Source organism: Zonotrichia albicollis, chromosome 11, assembly GCF_047830755.1.
Source record: "Zonotrichia albicollis isolate bZonAlb1 chromosome 11, bZonAlb1.hap1, whole genome shotgun sequence".
Classification (NCBI taxonomy): Eukaryota; Metazoa; Chordata; class Aves; order Passeriformes; family Passerellidae; genus Zonotrichia; species Zonotrichia albicollis.
Window position 1 is genome coordinate 5,438,609 of NC_133829.1, and position 21,111 is coordinate 5,459,719.

The following is a 21,111-nucleotide window of genomic DNA, read 5'->3' on the forward strand; positions in this document are numbered from 1 at the left end:
CCTACAGGGAACATCTTTATTGATCTGGGGGACGCTGCAGCAGACTTCTGATGCTTATCTCAGCATAAAAATAGGCTCTTGTGATGAGCAGTGATTTAATTACATGACAATCACTGCTAACAATGCATGGCGAATACCAAAAATATGCAGAGCAAGAGTGGCAGTGATAAATGCAAGGGAATGGCATTGACTTTCAGAAAAGTCGTCTATTGCCAGGGCTGGAGGGAGACTTCACCCCCCTCCCAGCCCTTTTTCCCAGGTTGTAGCTGCTGTGTGGTTTCAGATACTCACTTTGGAATAAGCCGACCATGGGCAGACAGAAGATGGAGGCAGAAAGCAGACAGCCATGATCAAAGCAAAATTTAGCACACAAGTCACTGAATCGAACAGGCTTTTTTTGTCTGTAGGAACATATGCTCTTACCACTGCGCATCTCCTCTTGAAAATGAGGATGAGAGATATTCTTTACTTTGGGAGGTGGCAGTACTGAGCAAGTGAAAAATATGTGGTTTAGATGTGTACAGATACAAGCCCACAAAATCAATTTCCCTATCCCTGTTTATGAAAACCCAAACCTTACTCTTCCCTTATATGAAATCCAGACCCGCACACCAAAGCAGCACAAAATCAAAAAAAGAAAAAAATAGAAAGCTAAAACCCAAGGTATCATGATATCGAGATCCAAGACCAGTCAAATCCCATATTCCACACATAGCAGCTAGGATAGAAGTAGCAGCATTTGCTCAAGAAATAGAAATAATTTGGTTTGTTTCTTTTCATGTGATCTCATTGAAAAAAAAATACCCAGGGTAGGAATAAAGAGTTGTGTCACTAAGACCCTCACCCTTATATTCACTTACCAGTACTGAGTGTGGAATTGAAGTATTCACCGGCATCTCTGAAGGCTGGTGAGCAGACTTTGCACTGTCATGAAGGCATTTGGATCCTTTGGGACTGAAGGGGAACTGAGGCTGATCATGCATTTGGAAGTGGCAGGCCCAAGTTCTTAGGGTTTTATCACCTTCAATTTGCAGATGACAGCTCAATATTTAATGTTTTATCCCACTATAAGAGCAACTTACCAAAATGCAGAGATCAACAGCAAAAAAAATTCATTCTTTCATCTGCTGAAAGTCTGATCACAAGAAATCCAGCCTGGAGGAGAGATCTCCAGCTCAGCAGCCCCTAGGTTCCCTGGGGAAGCATTACCTAGCACAGGCTCCCTACCCAAACCCATCCATCCATTCAATGATTAAGAGTGAGAGGCCAGATGTGTTGACCATCTAAACCTGACCCTGTAAGACCCAGAACCAGATGTATGTGCCCAGTCCATGAGACTGCCCTACCTTCCTTCTGCAAGAAGTCCTCAAGAGTTTAGATGCTGGTTGCTCTAGGACACCAGCACAAATTTTACACCAGCAAGTCTCCAGCTCTTACTCTCCTCCCCTGCAAGAGGCACACCATCATGCTCAGCCAAGAGGGAATTTGCAGGTGTTCAATCCAACACACAGGAACCGACTGGCAATGTTTCTTCAGTAAAATTTAACAAGAATCTCCAGCCCTCAGGTTAAAGCCACGCTGAGAATTTGAACTCGTGCCTGCCCAGGTGCTGGTGCTGTTGCAAACACTGAGACCTGGATGCCATCTCCTGCTTCCCCGTGCTCAGTTTCATGATTTATGTCAGATGAGCACAACTTTTATGCAAAACAAAATGACCCTCTAAATTCTCTTGAAATGTTCTGTTGTTCTCAGTCAAAGCATCACAGAGAAAAGTAGATTGAAAATGCTGTAATGTCAAGAGACTTTTTTTTTCACTCCAACTATATTTCTAAATGCTGGTGAATATTTACATTAATCATAAATATATCCTTTGCTCACGTTTACCTTGAATTACTCAGTTACTGCTGAAGGTCTTCCCCTCTGATAAACTCGCAGGCAGATACTTTTTCCCAACATCATATTTCACATGGCTTAATTTACCCAAATTAGAGAATGATTAAAACACTTTATCTGCAACAAACCAACAATAATTTGGAGTATCTCAGCTTCCTTCTGAATGGTAACTCTCAGGATGCAGAGGAGCAGGTATTCTTATCAGGCCTCTGTGAGATTTACAGGGATGGATGCACCAGGGCCCTGACACATGGTGCCTTACAGATAAAACAACACACAACATTAAAATAGAACAGGATTCACTACTAACACATGCTATAGTCTCTAAAGCTTCCATTTCCAAAACATTCTATCAGCTTAGTTAAAAGATGGAAAATCTAAAGGTTAACGTTTGGTTTGAATGCATTTTGTCAATTTTTCAATTAAGGTATCAGAGGAACCAAATTCCTTCCTGGTGTGAACCTACTGGTCTGATGGGAAAATAACTCCAGTTCCACTTGTGGTAATGCCTGCAGAATCAGGCCCTCCAAATTAAAAACATAAAATAAAACATAGCCCCATATAGAGCACAGGAAATTAAATGGCAAGGCTCTGTTTTCTAGTGGGACAGCCCAGCTCAGGGAGTTGCTGTACTCTTACCCCAGGCAGGGAATTGGCAGCAGCCAGTTTAATTCCATGGGGAGAGCCATGCACGGGGATGCTGGTGTGCTCCTGTGGGATCCCTGGGAAGCAGGACAAAGCCTGGGCTCTCCTCTGCTTCAGGGGTGGCTCAGGAGGTGACTAAGGGGGAAGCAGAGCTGTGGCTGAAGGTTAAAATCAGAGCTTTTCAAGCAGAGAAAAAGGAAAGGTGTGTGGCATTTCCAGCTGTGCTGTACTCAGTTATTTGCTTGCTTCCCACAAGGTGTGTTTCAGTGATTGACTTTTGCTAACAATGATCCATAGGGAAGCCAAGTCCTCAGTGTTATTCATGAATATTCCAAAAAACCAAACTTTCAGCAGCACCTGATGTTTGGGCAAATGTAAATATTGCATTTGCACACACATATCAGACCCATTTTTCTACACACTGGTCAGTCAGTGGGCATGCTTCACATTCCCATATCTCCATGATTGTACAATCCAGAAGACCCAAAGTTAGACTGGAACTTATAAAGGCTTCTGGTCTTAGAGACTTTAGAATGCAAATGCCCTGAAACAAGCACTTTGAAGTAAAAATGTGTTTTTTTAAGTTCTATGCTATACATTAAATAGATTAAAAATGCAAAAATCTGATAATTAGCATGGGGAAATGGACACAGAGAGATAGTCTTGCTTCAAGAATCTCATGACAAATCTGAATATAGAGTTTGGTAAGTGGACTGTGCAGCAAGAATACATAACCCTCCTTTCCTTGAAGCAGAGCCTAGGAAATCCCACTAAAGAGTTGTAGGCAGGTGAGATGAGGCTTTACCTCAATTCCTGCTGCAGAAGGAGATGCACTCATAGTCCTTACTCCAAACAAACTCCAGTGTGAATGGTTACACTGCACTGCCAGGGGATGTCCTTGCTTACCTAGTCAGATACTAAATATTACAGCACAGCATTTTGCAAAGAATGTGAAACACATCTCCTAATCCAGAAAAATTAAAAGCATCAGCTTAACCTCAAATGTTTATTGCATTTCAAACAGCATTTATCAAAACAAAGAGCTCATCACAACATATATAGGTACTGGACCATCCAAATCCCTTCATTTGGTATGTCTCCAGCAAAACAATTAACACAAATTATTCTGAAACCCAACATATCTACACCAAAAAAAAAAAAAAAAAAAGAATAAAAAGATATCACCCTGTCTCCTGAACAGAAATCAGTTCCACATGGAAAAACCTACAGAAAAACCCTCTGAAGTATTAAAGTATCAATCTGAATTTCTGAATAAATAAACAGTTTTTCCTGCAGTTGAATGTTTTCACTCAAATCAACGATCAGATCCCACACGCCTGCTTAAATATGCCTGACTTTGGTCCTTACAAAATGACAAGATTACAGTATGATAAACCAGATGATAGTTTGAAGCGAGACAATGAGGCATTGTTTACAGAGAAGATTGAGAAACTGGTTTAACAAAAGGGTTCCGTGGACATCTATTGTATGTACAAGAAGGAGATTTACTGGAGATTTTGTAATTTCTACAAGGCTCTTTCCAACCAGCTTCATTAAGTTGAAGTAAATCAAATCATGCAGAGATCTGGCTCAGCCAGAGAGACATGCCGGGAAAGATACAAAATGAAGAAGAACAGACGCGAGATGATAAGCTTTAGAATCTTTGGCATTTTTCATAAACATTTTCAAGGTTTTTAAATCTGTATATTCACCCATTTTCCCCCACACACTCGCCTATAAATACATTATACATGTACTCTTTATACACAACTCTGTATATGCATGGGTACACAAGCACACGTGCAAACAAAGAGGCATTTTTGTGGCTTTTTAAACCGGGATAATCTTTCCTCAATCCTTCCATTTGCAGCTACACACAGCTTTGCATAAGCAAAATACATTCTTTAGCCAATCAAGTATATGAAAATGTGCCTGTCCTTATTCAAAGGCACAGTGGGACTTCGAAAAATAAACTTATGAAAAACTACTGAATCTGCCTAATAACCCAGTGGAAGATAGTCTGCTGTTAGTTTTCCTCCTTCAAATTCCTGGAACAAGCCCACAAGATTGTGATATGGAACCACACACAACTCCATCTGGATCACAAATCCATAAGAAAGGTTTTAACCATTCTACCTTTTATTAGATGACTTTCAAAACCCTTTTTTTCTTCTTTTTTTTTTTTTTTTGTAAAAAAGAATCCTATCTCTCAGGTTTCTGCATTTCTTTGTACTGTAAACTACCCCAGGGAATGCTGGTGGTAATCCCTGCCTGGGAATCATAAGCAACAAATCCAGCTCTCGTGCTGCCAATGACTTGTGGTGACAAATCACTCCCAAGATGTCCCACAGCACCTAAAGGACCGAGGGCTGCAGTATCAGCAAAATTAAGCAGGTTTTACACATGATTCTTTTTTAATTTCCCCAGTCAAACAACCTGACTAATGCTCATTTTCTGAAATACATAAAGCAAATGCACAATTGCTAAAAGATTAGTAAGCAAGCAAAAAAATCACATTCTCCACAGAACACAAAATGGGGTCCTTTCTTCTGTCTTTCCATTGCTGTTTCCACTCGACTTTACTTCTGGGTCCTCTCCTTGTGAACCACCAGGAAAGACTGCAAGAAGACATCAGTGGTGGACCAAAGCCTGCACCCTATTGCACAACCACTCCTTTGGGCATGTGCTCTCTTTCTGCACAAGCACTTGTTTCTTTAAGGCTATAAAGTGTTGGTTTTTCTTTTCCTCTTGGATCTGTAGTGTTGACCTCTCTGGATTTAGACAGGAAAACAACAGCTATGCTGAAAATATCTGATGAGATGGAATTATAAAAGGCAAGCCAACAGAGTCTTTTCAGGTCACTGAGTTAGCCTTTTCTCTTAATCCTTTCATGGCATAAGGTTTTCATGCATCCATTGCCAGCAATGGATCTCCGATGATTCCAGTATACAAAGAGTTAACCACAGGCTGGGCTTTAAAAAAAAAAGGAATAAAAAAAAAGGAAAAAGGAAAACCCACAAGTGCTGGATGAAATATTGAGATACTGTTGGAGCTCCTAGCTCTTTCTGCTAATTATGATAAAAAACTTTTTAAAATGTACACTGCTTGAACAGAAGATGGGTATCAAAGACTCGTTAATTCAGAGCTTAAACCTTTCTAGGCACAGTGATTTAACTCAGAAAAGAATAGCTTTCATATCTTAATGTAAATCTGTTGGATATGTTAAAAACTGGTTCAGAGCATCTCCTCACATCAGCTCAGCTGATCTGCTACACTAAGCAGAATTATCTCTTCCTACATAACACAGGGAGTGCTGCCACATCCAGCCTTGTCTCTGCAATCAAAGGGGGGAATATAAAAAGATAAAATAAAAGGTGCAGTTGCACCATCCTCTTCCATTCTCCTCCCCATCCCACGAAATAATTCACGTTTCACCTTGCTCTTTTTTTGGGACTCGTGCCAAAACGACAACCCAGAAAAGAAACCCAAGATAGGTGTTTATCAAAAACCACATCTTCCAAGAAAGAGAAAGTCCGTGGCAGTGTCTCTAGTGTTGTTCTGCAGCAAGAGGGAGGGGAGGGGTGTGCAGTGTGCGCACGTGTGTGCAGGGAGGGAGGTGCTGCATTCCCAAACCCCACTGCATCCTAGAGCGCGCTCCGCTTCTTCCTGATGGGGCTGGAGCTGCTGGATGGTTTCAATTCAGCCTGCTGCACCTGTAAAAACAAACAGGCATGACGTCTGCACTTAGGTAACTCTAGCTCGCTGCAGCGTGTGTTAATGGCTCCCCCAGGACAAACCCAGGGAAACTAAGGAAGGTTCAAAAGTAATGAATCATTTTCTAAACACAGGAACATGGGGGATTAATTGCAGGAAGGATTTGAGAAGTCATGCATCATTTCTTGAAACAAAAATATTAAAAGCAGATTTTTCTAATGAGATACATGGGGTTCTACCTGATTTCAGAAATCTTTTTGGGTTTGTTTTGGTTTGGGAGTTGTTTTTCTTATCTTTCTGGCATTAACCTATTAGTTTAATAAACTTCTCTCAGGAGTCTCAGTTCAAGTGGATCCCAATAGACAGTAAGATGACAGTTGTCAAAACCATACACAGACCCTGGGATGCTGAAATACTTAATTATTTCAAAAAAGGAAAGTATTCTCCCAAATAGAACCTGGACAAAGCTACCTCCACCTTTCAAAACAAATTCATATACAATATAATGATTAAAACATGTGTGGTAAACTGTCAAGGATGGTATAATCTTCACATTGTCTGTTGTGTGAGACAAAAGTATTCCCACTGAAATAATGTGGAAAATTTGGCTGAAAATGCCATCTTTTTCACTCCTCCTCTGTCTTTTGTCCAAGACGTGTGGTTGTAAAGGGGTACTGTACAGACAGGAGTAATTTCTAACTCACTGCAGCACCCCAGTGAAATGCTGAATGCCTTGATAACATGTAAAACAAAGCAGGTAGAAGGGCTTTGGAGCTTCCATGGATGACTTGTCCCTAAAGTGTGTGGCTGTCACTATTTTCAGCACTAGTGGAAAACTCCAAGTTTTGTCCCATCCAAGGAACTTTTATCATTCCTCCCATAGAAAATGGTGATCATTTCCCTTGGAGAGCTCAAAGGATCCCAATATGATAGAAACCACTCAAGGAAATGTTGTTAGTGTAAATGTTAAATAAAGCATAAATAGAAAAGCAGCAGCTTATCTTTAAACATAAACATTTAAAGGGCATATGCAAACCATCACTGCAAATCCAGTGGCCTCTACAAGAGCAATGACAACAAATAAAAATACACTGAAGCTTAATGGCTCTATGATTGTTCCTGTTTAGTGTTCTTCCCTCCCACCAGTCCATGGTGAGATTTCTTTCCAGTTATTAGTGCTGCCACTGACCAGTCTGGTGGCCTCTGGAGATAAAGTAGCATTTTCCAACCCTGCTTGGGTTGGAAAACCCAACACTGCACGTGAGCAACTCCCTTTCTGTCTCCAACAGCATAAAGTCACTATGGGCAAGACTGTGATCCCCTTATTCCCAGTGATCAGCACCTCACAGGGAAAGTGCCACAGACAAAGGCACAATGTCAGAGGGATCCTGGGCATCAGGATCAGGGCCTGGGGACACAGATTCCAGTCAGTGAAAACAAAAGAAAGAATCCTTTATATTGTGTGGCTTCATTACCCAGCAAGACTATGTTCCCTCCTCCAAGAGAAATAAACAGATCTTGACATTCAAAAGGATTTATTGTCCAAATAATTTCCAGGAAGATAGGCGAGATTGCTGAAGACAATGTTGTTGTTTCAAAGAAATGGGAGAAGGGACAAGACTTGACTGAAACTGAGGGAGGATAGATTCTGGTTAGATTAAAACTTATAATTCCATAATGGTAGAAGATTGATCTGATCAACTGTAGAGTATTTTAAACACACGTCAGGGTTTCCTTTAAAGAAAAAGATGAGCGGGGCATTGTCCAAAGGAGGCATGGAGCTCAAGCACAATGTCACAGAAATAATTCCCCCCATTCCTCCCCCTATCTTGAGAAAGAGGAGAATTCAGCAAATCCTTTTGGATGGTTATCTCTATCAAAGAGACTATTTTTCTCCTCCCTCTGCACAAATACCGGAGCAGAAAGGTGACGAAAACCATAGCTCAGTAACCGCGCTGAGTGATTTTCCAGATCATTTTTAAGTAGGTCTTTTCAGGATAATTTTTCCTCAATCATTTTATCCTTCTGACAAAGGATTTTGGCTCCCCTCTCTCCCCCTCCTTTTGTGGATTTTCCCCAGATTCCTTATCTCCCTTATTCAAAATTCTTTGGCATTGTATTCCCAAAGGGAGCACCCAGCCGCTCTCAGTGTCACTCCCTGCCTCTGTTGGCTGTGGCCATTCATTACATACCTTTTGAACATCAGATGGTACCCTGGAGAGGAAATCCAGTAGCTCATTATTGTCAATGGCATAGGGATTTCTAAGCTTCTTAGTAAATTTATTTATGCCTAGGATAAAAAGAAAAAAAAATAATAAAGGCAAACAAAATAATACAAGCCTTTTCTACTCCCTCCCTCTAAATTTGTTCAGGCAAGGTGAGAAAGGGAAAGGGAATTCACAAGTAAAAATTAGTGTGAAAACAGTGCCTCAGACTTAAAGGCACACACATGCTCCCTGTCACGTGGAATCACTCACAAGTGCTTCCTGGAGGAAGTGGAGGACATCATTGGTAAAGGTATTTCTCTACTTTCAGGATCATGTGCTGCCAACAACGTGGTGAAAAGTGACTGCAGCAAGAATTCATTCTGGGGGATATTATAGGGAGAATACACACACTGAAAACCAAGCGTGCTGTTAAATCTGCTACCCTACATGACCAATTGGAAGGCTCTGAAAATAATTAGGAAAAATTTTCCTTCCATCTCTTCAGAAAATGAAAGCTTCCCTTTCCCATCCCTCATGGTTTATCCCTTTTTTGCAGAGCCACGCTAGCCAAACTGTCCATGTTATGATGCTGTGTGACAATTAAAAACGTTATCACAAGGTTTACTTTAGTTTGATCTTTGTGTAAAAAATTAGGCTTATGAACTGCAGCAATAGCAGTCCATCTCCATGGACCTAGTAAAGCTGCAGTTGGCAGAGGAGGTCCCTAATCTGGACAGAAGATCCATGGGAGAGTAATGATCATATTAAAGTGAAGTTCATAAGGTCTTCTCTTGCCTCTCTTAAGGTCTTCTAGGTGAAGAAAATCAACTAATCCATTTTAAAGAATAGCAAAAAAATTCAAATGTTGGTTGCCTCTGAGGATCATAATACAGCATTCAATTCCATCATGCCCCTGTCCAAAACCTCATAGTGGTTTCCCTGAAAGTGATTTCAAATGTGATGGCTGCTCCAGCCTTCTCCTCTCCCTGAAATGTACCTGCTTCACATCTGAGATTCAGCTTTTAAGCCATATACTTGTAGCAAAATGACAACACAATTTTCTGTGTACCTGATTTTTAAAAAACAGAAAATACCATAAGGTCTTTTGAGGCCTTGCCACAGGGTAGTTGTTTAACATGTATCATATTTGAAGGCCCTGTCACTCTAGATGATGTTGAATGGATGTATAGTTTTCATGTACTCACCATGTCTTCCATACAGGAACAACAATATTTTGTTACTGAACTTTTTACTCCCAGCAATTTCTCCCCTTTCTTTCTGCCCTTTCTTTTGTTTGATTTAATCCTTTATTTCTTTGTGGCCGTTGCCCAAGAATGGCTTTTTTTTTAATGCCACCTTCTCATTCCCTCCCTTTTCTACAAGCCATTCCCTCCCAAGCCAGAAGCTGATGGCTCAGCCCTGGGGTCACAGGGGGTCCCCACAGCTCAGAGCCACACCAGGGCTGAGCTTCTGCAGGTCAGGGAGGATTTACCTGCACTGTGCTCTCCACACCTTTCTACCTCAAGGCTGAGATAAAAGTTAGCACCTTAAATAAGACAGGAGAAAAATAGAAAGCCTTCAGCACCTGGAATCATGGAATCGTTTGAAGGGAGTTTTAAAAATCATCTCAGTCCAGCCCCCTGCCACAGGCAGGACACCTTCCACTAGACCATGTTGTTCCAAGCCCTGTCCAACCAAGCCTTGGACACTTCAGGGATGGGGCTGCCACAGCTTCTCTGTGAGCCTCACCACCCTCACAAGAAAGAATTTCTTCCTGATATCTAATCTAAACCTGCCCTCTTGCTGTTTAAAGCCACTCCTCTTAGTCCTATGCCCTTGAATGCCATCTCCTTCTGTGAAAGATGACCTCACATTTCTTCATAATGCCACCAGGAAAGTTTTACTTTTTAAAAGCTCCTCTTTATGCATCTTCATACGAATACTTTCTGACCCACGACAAAAGGAGATGCTCAGTGTGTCCCACTGGGCACAGCCTGTCCTGACTGCCAGGATACTCAGACCCAAAAGGCTCCCAGGGTCCAAATCCACATGGTCCAGCTCTGCGAACACATCTTGTCCACTTCCTACCATTTCCCAGCTGGAGGGCTCCAGCACCAGGAAGCTAATTACTTTCCTGCAGAAGAATAATAATACTGAAAGTAGCTTATCCAGGCTAATGCTCTTCTTGTGGTGCTGTTGGAAACTTATAAAGAACCCTAAGAAAAGCAAATTATCGGATAACCCGGGGGAAGAAATGGTAATTTTAAAAAGTTCATAACATCTTTATTCACCTCTAAGCAACAGCACTTGTTTGTCTGTGTAACAGGTCATTTAAAGCTTGTTTGATTTCACTCTGTAGACATATACTGTATTTATCTCATACAAATGAGACACAGTGGAGTACTTACCCCAGATTAAAACAATGTACCTCAGTGGTATAAAATACAAAATAACTGTTGCTGCTGCCAGGACCAAGCAGGCCAGGACAGAGAGGAAAGGCACCGTCCAGTTGAATGTACTGTAAGAAAAAAAACCACAATCCCTCTCAACATTTCTGTTCTTGGACACTGTCTGTGCTCTGCTACCCAATAATAATTTAATGACCCCTTTGCAGTGCTTGGTGCAGTCAGACATGCTGTAAATTGCAGGCCCTTTGGAAGGTGGATAAGTAGACTCCTACGTCAGGATGATAGAATGGATTAAGGAAGATACATGAGAGGCAGATATCATGATAAGGAAAGAGAAGAGGAGCCCTGGGGAACTCAGTGAAGGTGTTAGGCATGTGAGTGAGTTGTTTTTGTTTCTTCTTCTATGTGTGGCACTTGTTACACATCCCTGCTGGCCACTCAGCTCTCCATTATGCATGAGCAGATAATCTGATCTGGAGACAGGGTGAGCCAGCTCCACTGGGTCACAGTGGGTGACACAAGGTGTGTGTCCAGGGCACGACCCAGCTGTGACAGGTAGCCAGAGCCAACCCCAGCAAATAACTTGCATTGGATTGATTATGATGCCAAACTGTGAAAGAGCAGTTCAAGTAATTTCTCTGCATAACATTAGGGCCATAATATTCTATAAAAATCTGTCTACATATATAGATGCATTTTGTCCTATATCTTTACATTTCCAGCAGTTCTTTACTACACTGAGGATAGGATGCTGGCTTGGGTAAGCTGTAATGAACCAGCAGCAGCCCAAGCTTCTGCATTCCAACAATCCACATCGGATCTTTCCCAAGAGGAGCACTCCTGAAAGGCTCAGTTACTACAGCATTTCAGACTTTGGCCACATTGTAGTGAAAAATAGGATTTTATTTCACTCAGACCTCTCATCTGCAAGTCAATGATGGATTGAAGGTGAGAAGCCACTGCTAACACATCTTTGGAATTACTTTGTTCCCCCTGTGCTGTTGTAAGACATAACCCTATGCCCTGCACCAAATGCTGAGATACCTGCACTACAAGGATGCCTGCTAGTCCACAGGAGGATTTATGGATCTGGGCATCTCTGTTTCACACAATCTGCCTGCTAACTTCATCATATCACAATGATGGGGAGTAGGAAGAAGAGAGAATGAATTTGGACCACTTATCAGGCTATAAAATAAGACAAACTTCCCTTGACAGATAAAATTAATAGGACGCTTGAAGAATTACATTTAAGCTTCAATAGACGTATTAAATATTAAGTAAAAATAGGTGGGAGAGGACCCATCATTATCAATCAATGTAGCTTAAGTTAAAGCAAAAAAAAAATAATAGCAAAACAGCTCAATTGAGTTAAACTATGAAAACTCCCTGTGATTGTGTAACTGGAGTGACAGACGGAAACTGTAGCACAATTCAGTCTGTCACTTACAAAAAAAACTTTGATAGCAATTTTTTAATGGCACATCACTGCCGAGCTACAACAGAATCCTTCTGAAATCACATCGGGCGTCCACATTAATACCCAACGTGTTCTTTAAGACCATTGTTAGCAAAATGAATGCAAGAATTAATAATGTTTAAGTGCTTGGAGTCTTCCTGCCATGCAGCTGGGCAGAACAGTGCCCTGTTCATAGACTGGAATACATCTTTGGGCCACTTCCACCCCAGCTGGGGTGTCCAGCGTGGCACCACAGCACATGTGGTTGCTGTATTTTTAGCTTGAACCCAGCTCCTCATTAAAGTGAGGCTCGGTCACAAACCATCACTTTGTGTTCAAAACAGACAACAATATGGATCAATTAAGCTCCAATAAAGGCTGAGTTATAAAAGGTTTGTGTGTGTTTGTCTGTGGGATTTTTTTTTTCTATTTTTTTCTAGGCTCTTCACCTCCCTCCTTTGTAAGGTCAGGAATATTCTCTGTGTGTCCCCCCCTGCCATGAGACCCTGAAAATCCCCTTTGGGCTTCCTCGCAGCACCAGCAGGAAGCAGACAGCTCAAAATGGCAAAGGCAGAAGAAGATCAATGTGCTGGCCAGGGACACAAGTGACTGGTGACCCAACAGCCAGGTCAGGATGGGGAGGGCGTGGGAAAGGCAACACTGACCACCAGCACCCACTTTCTGTGATGAGACTGAGCAGAAAGGCCTGATGCTTCTGTGACCACATCTTCGAGCAGCATCTGTGGCATCCATGACTCCCCACCCCATCACAAACAGGCAAAATTCAGGCAAACATGAAAGCTACATCAGTAAGGAACACTGCTTCTCCTCTTCTCTGTGCTCTGCAAAGGTGTTTTGGAATAAAAGACTGTAAGAGAAGAAGCAGTGGTGGGACTGGCCAGCTTAGCCTGCTGCACCTTTCAGTCATTTTTGGAGCAAGACAATTACTCCACCTTGATCCTCCTGGCTCTGCTTCATATCAAGTCATGGTCAAGCAAGAAAAGGTTATTACTTACTTTTTAATCCTCTCTCCAAATGATGCTATTTCTTCCAGGATGCTTTGAACAGCTATGATGATCTCCTGGACCATGTGGATCCTCTCAATCAGCCCCTTTTTCTCAGATTCCTAATCAAAAGAAACCAGAAAACCAAAACTTTTAATAATTTGCTAGAGTGTTCACAGACACATGGTGAAAATAAAATTTCCAGCACTGCTGATCCATCCATGACCAAGTATTTCATTGAAGGAAGAACAGAACAAACCCTGGGTTTATCACACAGAACCAACATTATTTGTATAGATCCCACCATTTTCTTCCTTTTCCTCAACACATGGGCAGAGGTTTCTTCATCTCCTAACACAACTTGGCTGCAGGATCTCCACCAGGATTTCACACAATTGGATGCCAAAGCACAAGAGGTGCTGGTTGCTCAGTGCTCCTCAAGAACAAAAATATTCTTGTGCAGAACTTCTAAATTTCACATTTCTGAGCTTTGTAGGCCCCTCACAGCCATGCTGGTTTGTGTATATAAATTAGAAGCAAGATAGTGAATGCAATATTTTCTGAGCATTCCGTATACAGAGACTTATTCTTTTACTGGGGAAAAAAAAAAGATCAAAGGAAAAAAACGTCATTTTCCCTTTGCAGCGGCCATCTCAACTTCATTTCTTACTACTTATTTTAGGCAACAACATTACAGGACATTGCTACACATGTGCAGAAATAAAAAGGAAGCACAGAATGAATTAAAAATCAAAATTACTTAAATCAGGCTTGAAAACCAGTATACAATTATCAGCATTCAGCATTTCTTTGCCAGCAATCTAACACACATACAGGCATGCAAATTGGTGTGGTTGCAGATATTCTTGCAAGAAATCAGCAAAACATTCACTTATTACAAAATGCAGAGCCCTGGACACTGATTTTACATCACATTTAGACACTTAAAAATCAGTCCAATTTAGAAAAAAATAAAAGAAACAACAAAAAACGAACCAACAAATCATTTTAAGCTGTTTTTTAACCAATCTGTTCCCAGAGAAGGGAGATGATGGCAAAGAGGAATGGCATCCACATTCCTCCTCCATGCAGGACAGGGTCAGAGGCTGTTTAAAGTCACACAGGGCCACAGAGGTGAGGGCTCTTGCTCCATCCAGCATTTTGGCATTACCATTCTGGCAGAGGGTGTGTATGGGGCTGAGGCAGGGCACCACTCTGCAGAGGGTGCTGGAATAACCTGTGACCCATCCCTGGATGCTGAGAGGCAGCCATGGGAATGCAGCCCTTATCCCTCTTTGAATTACTTACTGCCCATTTCTCTTCCCAGCAATTTCTGAGTTTAAAAAGCCAGCCAAAACCACCACGGAGTTATCAAGCTCCAGACATTTGAATATTTGCCTTTAGGTTGCAAGTCAGTGCACAATGAATAGAAGCAGCATTTTAAATAATCACACATTTGGGTGTGAAAATGAGTATTTTTACATTAATAAAACAACCAACAAAAATGAAACCCTTGGGGTGTGAAATAACCCCAGAACAAAATAAATAAATAAATAGTCAGTTTATGTGAAAATAGCACCAAAAAGTCATTTTCACACAGCTCCAGTTATAATCTCGTTAGGCTCAAATGTAAATGACACATTGAAATTATATTTAACTATTTCCTCGCTGGAATGGTACAACAGTCCTTTGGCCATAGCTGGCTTTTTTCCCACCAAACCTGGAAGCAGAAGCTGAGGAGCAGCTCACAGAAAACCAGACAGTGGGAATTTCATTCTGTCCAGATTCAGGCAGAGGGGTAAAGAAACCACTTAAATGAAGTGATATTGCAGGGCAAGCCTACTCTTGCTGCCCAGAGCTGCAAGGCAGATCATCTGCCAGCTCTGCCTGCATCATGCTGACTTCATTTACACATCCTCGATGGAGCTCAGAGATGTGGTGATAACACAGTTTAACCAACACAACACAACACAACTCCTGCTGCAACCACGAAGCAGAGCCAGAAAATAAAAATAAATAAACCAGAAACTGCCAGTCCCTAAGTTATGACAACTGCATGCCCATGCTCACCTGGCTGCATACTAAAATCACCCCTGGACAAGAGTGCTTTCAATTTCTGATACTAAATATGGCAAAGAAATGTAAAGGCAGAGACAAACTGGGATTAGAAAACCTTGTAAATAAAATCAGTTATTCGAGAGAAAAATAGGCTGCAACTGTGTCTATGCATGATGGGCATAATTGTTTGAAAATCCTGGGAATTTGTCAACGTCATTTCTTTGTTATTGTTCTTTGGCTCTGGAAACCTGCAGTCTAAACACATGCACAGGATTATTAGGTCACTGGTTAAGCAACAGAGGAGCAGACAAATGAAGTTCAACAAATGCGATTTTCCAAATTATTTAGGCTTTGGAGTGTTGTTTATGCTTTGTGATGCCAGCACCTCAGAAAACACTGTCAGAAGCAGTAAGAGTCCATCAGGATGGCAGTCACTGGACCCTATTTATCAGTAAATGGGCAACTGTCATAGAGAGAGCTGTATCTGAACACTGCCATGTTCGTGGAAAATGTAAAGAAGGAATCCAAAATGCATCTTCCACTAAACACACGGCATCATCCATGCAAGGTCCCACCACCCAGACAATTCTTCCCCATCCTCCCCACGTGTCATTCCTTTCTGAGTTCTTTTGGACTCAATGCATTATATAGCTTGAAAACTGGATTTGGATACCCATAGCTTAAGATCACAGCTCAGAGGCTTTTGCAGGAATTGAAAACAAAATATCCTGCCTGTTTCTGGCATTATTTCCCTAAAACCAGTTGTGATAACTTCCATTAATTCAAGGCCTTTGTCTCCTTTTTGTTTTAGCTGATTACAGCACTGTGGGTGGACCAAAACTGGTCTCCAGCCTCTGGGAAAGAATTAACTCCATCAAAATGAATTTACAGCTGAGAATTAATTATATAATCAGTGTGTTACTTCAACTCTTCCTTGCATATCCTGATTTAAGAATCCTTCATTTCTACATTAATTGCCTGAACAGAGCCACAAAAGGGGGTTTACAAAAGATTAAGCATGTCAGGGGAGGGAAAAAAAAAAAAAAAAACAACACCAACCAAGACCCAGCAATTTCAGAAATTAAGTCTTTTGTTTGCAGCTAACATACACCAACTTGAAATCAGAAATGAAGAGACCAAATTTCTGCTGTACAAGAAGATGCTCCTAGAGTTTTCTATTTCTCAAATACGTAAGAGGACATATAAACAGACTTAAAGAGTTAGCACAGCTCTGAGGTCTCCCTTCCCCAGAAGGAACTCATGCTGCTCTGAGACATTTAGGGACAGTTGCAAAAGAAACCTTCACACAGCCACAGCATGGAGGGGCTCCCAACGCCGAAGGCTTTAAAGGAGTGGGAATATGGGGCAGAGCAGGACAGGATGTCCCCAGCACTCACACAGCAATTCACAACGGGCAAGCTGCAGCAGTCAGAGCTGCTCTTGCGAGGGAAAATCCTAAGAGTTATGGGGGAAGACACTGAAGGCAAAATTCTTCAATCATCTGCTCTGGAACAAAGGCCAAATGCCACCCATTAGTGCTTCTTCTCTAGCCAAGCATCCATTACTGAATTCAAAGCTTGGATGGTGGAGATCCCCTAACTTCTTTTGATCATTTGTTTCAATGATTAATAGCTTTCATCTTTACAGAAAGCTGTTTCCTATTTTTTAAATCTATCCTTCAAATATTTTTCCTCTGGATACATCCAAACTAGCAAGCAACGCTACAAACACACAGACAAATTTTGCTGTTGTTCTCTAAGTGTATTTCTGATGTACACTGCAAGTATCATATGCACACAAGGAAAAGTCAGGCTTGAAGCCATGGGTAAGTTCTACATAATACTTGCTCACTTGGATTTCATAGAAAACACTTGCAGAGAAAAATCTTGCATGCAACTTTCAAACAAGTGGTATTCATCAGCAGATTTCTGGCATGCCAAGGGGAACTCAATATATAAAGCTGAGGAACACTTGGGGGCAAAGATGAGGAAAAGGGGAGGAGAAAACATAAATATGGATTAATGAAAAGGAGGAAGAAAACAGGATACAGGCAGCTCAGTCAGGAATGAAAATCCTGGATCTCTTCAGGGATTGGAAGAATTAGTCTGCCTAGCCCTGGGCTGGCCTAACTTTCAGGATTAGCTTTCTTACAGTAGCTGTCTCATTATGCTACTGCTGCTACAAGCACATTAGGGTGATGTTTTACCAGGATTTATCTAATGTACCAGTTATTAATTCTTCAGTGTATTAGCAACAAAAAAGATTGATGGAAAGCAAAAAGAAAGGAAAATAGCTCAGGCATGCATTCCTTTTTGCTCCACTATTATTCTCCTTTTAAAAAAAAAAAAAAAAACCCAACAAAACATGCTGTAGTTATTTAGGGAAAAGCAGAGCTGGGCAAAGTTGGATTTAATTTACAACTTGCTCTCTGCTGGACTACAAACCTCAGACCTTACCGGTGTCCAGCAAAAGCTGTGCCAAAAAAACATCTCAGGGCCAAAACACTCATCCACGAAGAACTTCTGAAACCAAAAGGATTTTATTGGGCATAAACAGCAGACCACTGGCCTCTGCTGCCAGCAGGGAACACTTCACTACCGCTCCAGTCTAGCAGCAGAACGAAGCTCTTGTGGGAGGTGGCAGCCATGCAGTGACAGACAGTCTCTTGGTAGCTGAGATGAATTCCAGGCAGAGCTGTGCAAACAGTCACCACAGCAACCTTGCACCGGCTCCTGCCTTCGGTGGGAGCCGAGGGCTGCTGAGAGGAGCCCAGCGATGCGCCCTGCTGAGTCACTGCCCTGCCCTGAGCTGCTGCGTGCTGAGGGGAGCAGGGGCACGCCGAGGGGACGGCTGCCAAGCTCTGAGCAACTGCCTCGTGCAGCCCTGCAACTGTGCATCACAGGATCTTTTTGTTTATTAACACCACGCCGCAAACGTGCCTGCCTGCCGGTGGAAATTTAGCGGATCTGAGCGTACTCGAAATAATCGCCAAATAGCGGAAATGCGACACGTACAGGTCAATTTATGCTCTCAGTTAAAAAGGTGTGAAATCTGGAATAATTCCACCAGAGCCAATAGAATCACTTCAGGCTGGTATGAAGGGGAGCAGCGCTGGTCTTAAAAGGACACATTTGGAAGGCAATAGCACATCATCCTACAGCTCAGGCTGGGGAACACTCCCTCAAGGGCAGAAGATGACCACTCCTTGTCCAGCCATGCCTGCACTTTCTCTGCCTGAATTAGATGAATTTCATCCATGCTCAGGGGACCAGCAAATGTCTCCTAAGCCAAGCCCAAGAAAAATCTTATGTGAAAAACCCTTGGTCATAATTCAGTTTCTTTCTCTATGCACAGGCATGAAATGCAGGGGGTTTAAGAAGAATTATCTGTACATGCTCACGTTTTCATAGACCTGTAAACCCAAAAGTCCACTGATATTGCCACAAGTTTTCAAGCAGTATCAGCAGTCACAATAGAATAAAACACAATTAATCAGCAGTCACAATAGAATAAAACACAATTCAGGTGAGGAACACATGCTTAAGAAGCAAGAATCAATCCTAAATGGAGATAAGAAGTCATCAGTCATCTTTGATTTAAAAACTGGAAAGAGAAAGAAAATAAATTTTGTCAAAATAAGTGCTTTCTCCTGGAAACACATGAGACTTAAGAACAATCATATGGTAATTAGACTTAAAACTACTGGATCATCATTTACAATCTAGGTAATTATCTTCAGCATTTTGGGGTACAGGAGAAGGAGGTATCTATTCATATATCTGACCAATTCAAAAGAAAATTTAAGAACATTTTAAATAGTTGGAATTTTTAAGGGAGGAGAACTCCCTGGGGCTCATCTGCTGGGTCCAGTGACCTCCCTAGAGCTACTTAGTATTTTTCCAGAGATTTAGAGAAATTGCAGTGTTGGCTTTTACCCACATCTAGGTAGGTAATTCTCTTTAAGAGGGAGAATTCTCTACCACCATTCTCTCCTCCACCTCTAAACCTATGAATGGGTGGCTCATGGCACTGATATAAGAACTGTGCCAATTTATGGGATGCCTACAGTTAAGAGCAGCCCTGGACAATGCTGCTGTTCAAATAAGATTTAACAAGAGACCATTTAACTTCCAGTTTCTTGTACAAAGAAGGCTCCCAGGAAAAGAGCAAAGAAAAATCAAAGCAACCCCTGCACTGGGTCTGCTTGCCCATAGTTTTATGGAGGATATGGATGCTCCTTGTCAGTCTGAACATGCCCTGTGTATCACGGGGCATTTTCAAGTCCTTACCATCACTTCTCTTCAGCAATCTTAATGGGGGATGTTGAAATATTATATTGCAATTGTTGTATTGAAGAGAAAAAGAAAAAAAACTAATGAAATTATTTATACTTCCAGGGAAGAAAACAATGAGATGATATTGTCTTGAATGACCTTTCCTAAGTATGGGGATATAGCATCTTACACAATAGACTCTTGGTTCATGTTTCAATTACTGACCTTTACTGCGGAGAAAATTAATGCAATTTTCATCGTAATCCACCCGTACAAATAAGATCCATACGGAAGGTTTCCACATGCTGAATCTAACTCAAATGGAAAATGTCAGCTCTTTGCTACTGGATGGATTTGACTTTAATTTGTTCAGCTGGAGTCTTTTTGAATTGTGTTCATAAAACTTTGTATATCTCCAGTACCTATTTTTGACAGAGAATTTCCTACATTAAAGGCATTTAATTTTTATTCTTTGGTGATTTTCTTCCACTTCTGTTTTTTTTCCAATACATGAGATACTAAACATTTCTTGGAAGTTGCCAAATAACTTGGCTTAAAGCCACAGTATCATTTGGTTCTTCCCTGTTACATTGCATTAGCCAAGCAGGACTACACTGCCTCACCACAGAACAAAATCTCTTAATAAAACCCCCAAAAAAATCAACAAAAACTTCACATAGAAATTGTTGTTGATTTAGTTTTGTCTCTGATTTTCTTTGAATCAGTTACCAGACCTGAAAATGTAACTAAATTAATCTTTGTCTGTTGTGGAGATGTAAACTTTTATTCAGACAATGGAGAAGACTCCAAGGTTCTTTTCAGTCTGGTGCTATGACACAATCACAGGGTAACTATCTGCTCTTGAAACTCTACAGTCATTATCAGAAACAGAAAAAAAAAATAAAATAAATAGAACTGATCAACAATCAGACAACTTAAGCTGAGTTGCATGCAGCTTGTCTATACCTTCTTACTGGCAGACCAAGGATGCTGCAGTGATGTAATTTTAAAACAATCCTTGCTGAGGCTGACAGAGCCCAGAGCTGACAGGACACAGCCTGAACTCCGTGTCCAAGATGGCACAAATCCGAGCAGGCATTTATCCAGGGAAGAGCTGGTGCCAAAGGGACAGAGCACTGCTATCTTTTACAGCCCTCCACGCTGGTATGTGGGGAGGGCAGAGGGGGAAACGATGGGGGAGTCAGCAATTAAGCCCTGTCATTTAAGACAGATAGTCTAGGTGGAGGGAGTTAATCTGCTCTTGGGTTTTTGAACTAAGTGTCTGTGTATTTATAATTTGTAAACAGTTCATCTCTTCGAGGGTGTGTTACAATTCCCAGAAGCACGGTCTGTTATGTCTAACAGGCAGCAGAACCCAGAAGGGCTCTGTGTGCAAGTATTTTGATACAGCAGGATGACAGGAAACAGAAACAGTGACCTCGTACACCA

At 41.5% G+C, this 21,111-nt stretch overlaps 1 protein-coding gene across 3 annotated transcripts in view; it reads right to left on the bottom strand.

The window, feature by feature from the left end:
- Positions 1-4,698: 4,698 nt before the first annotated feature.
- Positions 4,699-21,111, bottom strand: part of MCTP2 (multiple C2 and transmembrane domain containing 2) — a 116,763-nt gene continuing 100,350 nt past the window's right edge. For all 3 annotated transcript variants that reach the window (XM_074549201.1, XM_074549202.1, XM_074549204.1), the window contains 4 exons: positions 13,343-13,452; positions 10,868-10,977; positions 8,445-8,542; positions 4,699-6,251 (listed from right to left, as the gene is read on the bottom strand). In XM_074549201.1, the coding sequence (XP_074405302.1) occupies positions 6,183-6,251; positions 8,445-8,542; positions 10,868-10,977; positions 13,343-13,452 (387 nt within the window). In that variant the 3' untranslated portion in view covers positions 4,699-6,182. The remainder of the gene's footprint in view (positions 6,252-8,444; positions 8,543-10,867; positions 10,978-13,342; positions 13,453-21,111) is intronic.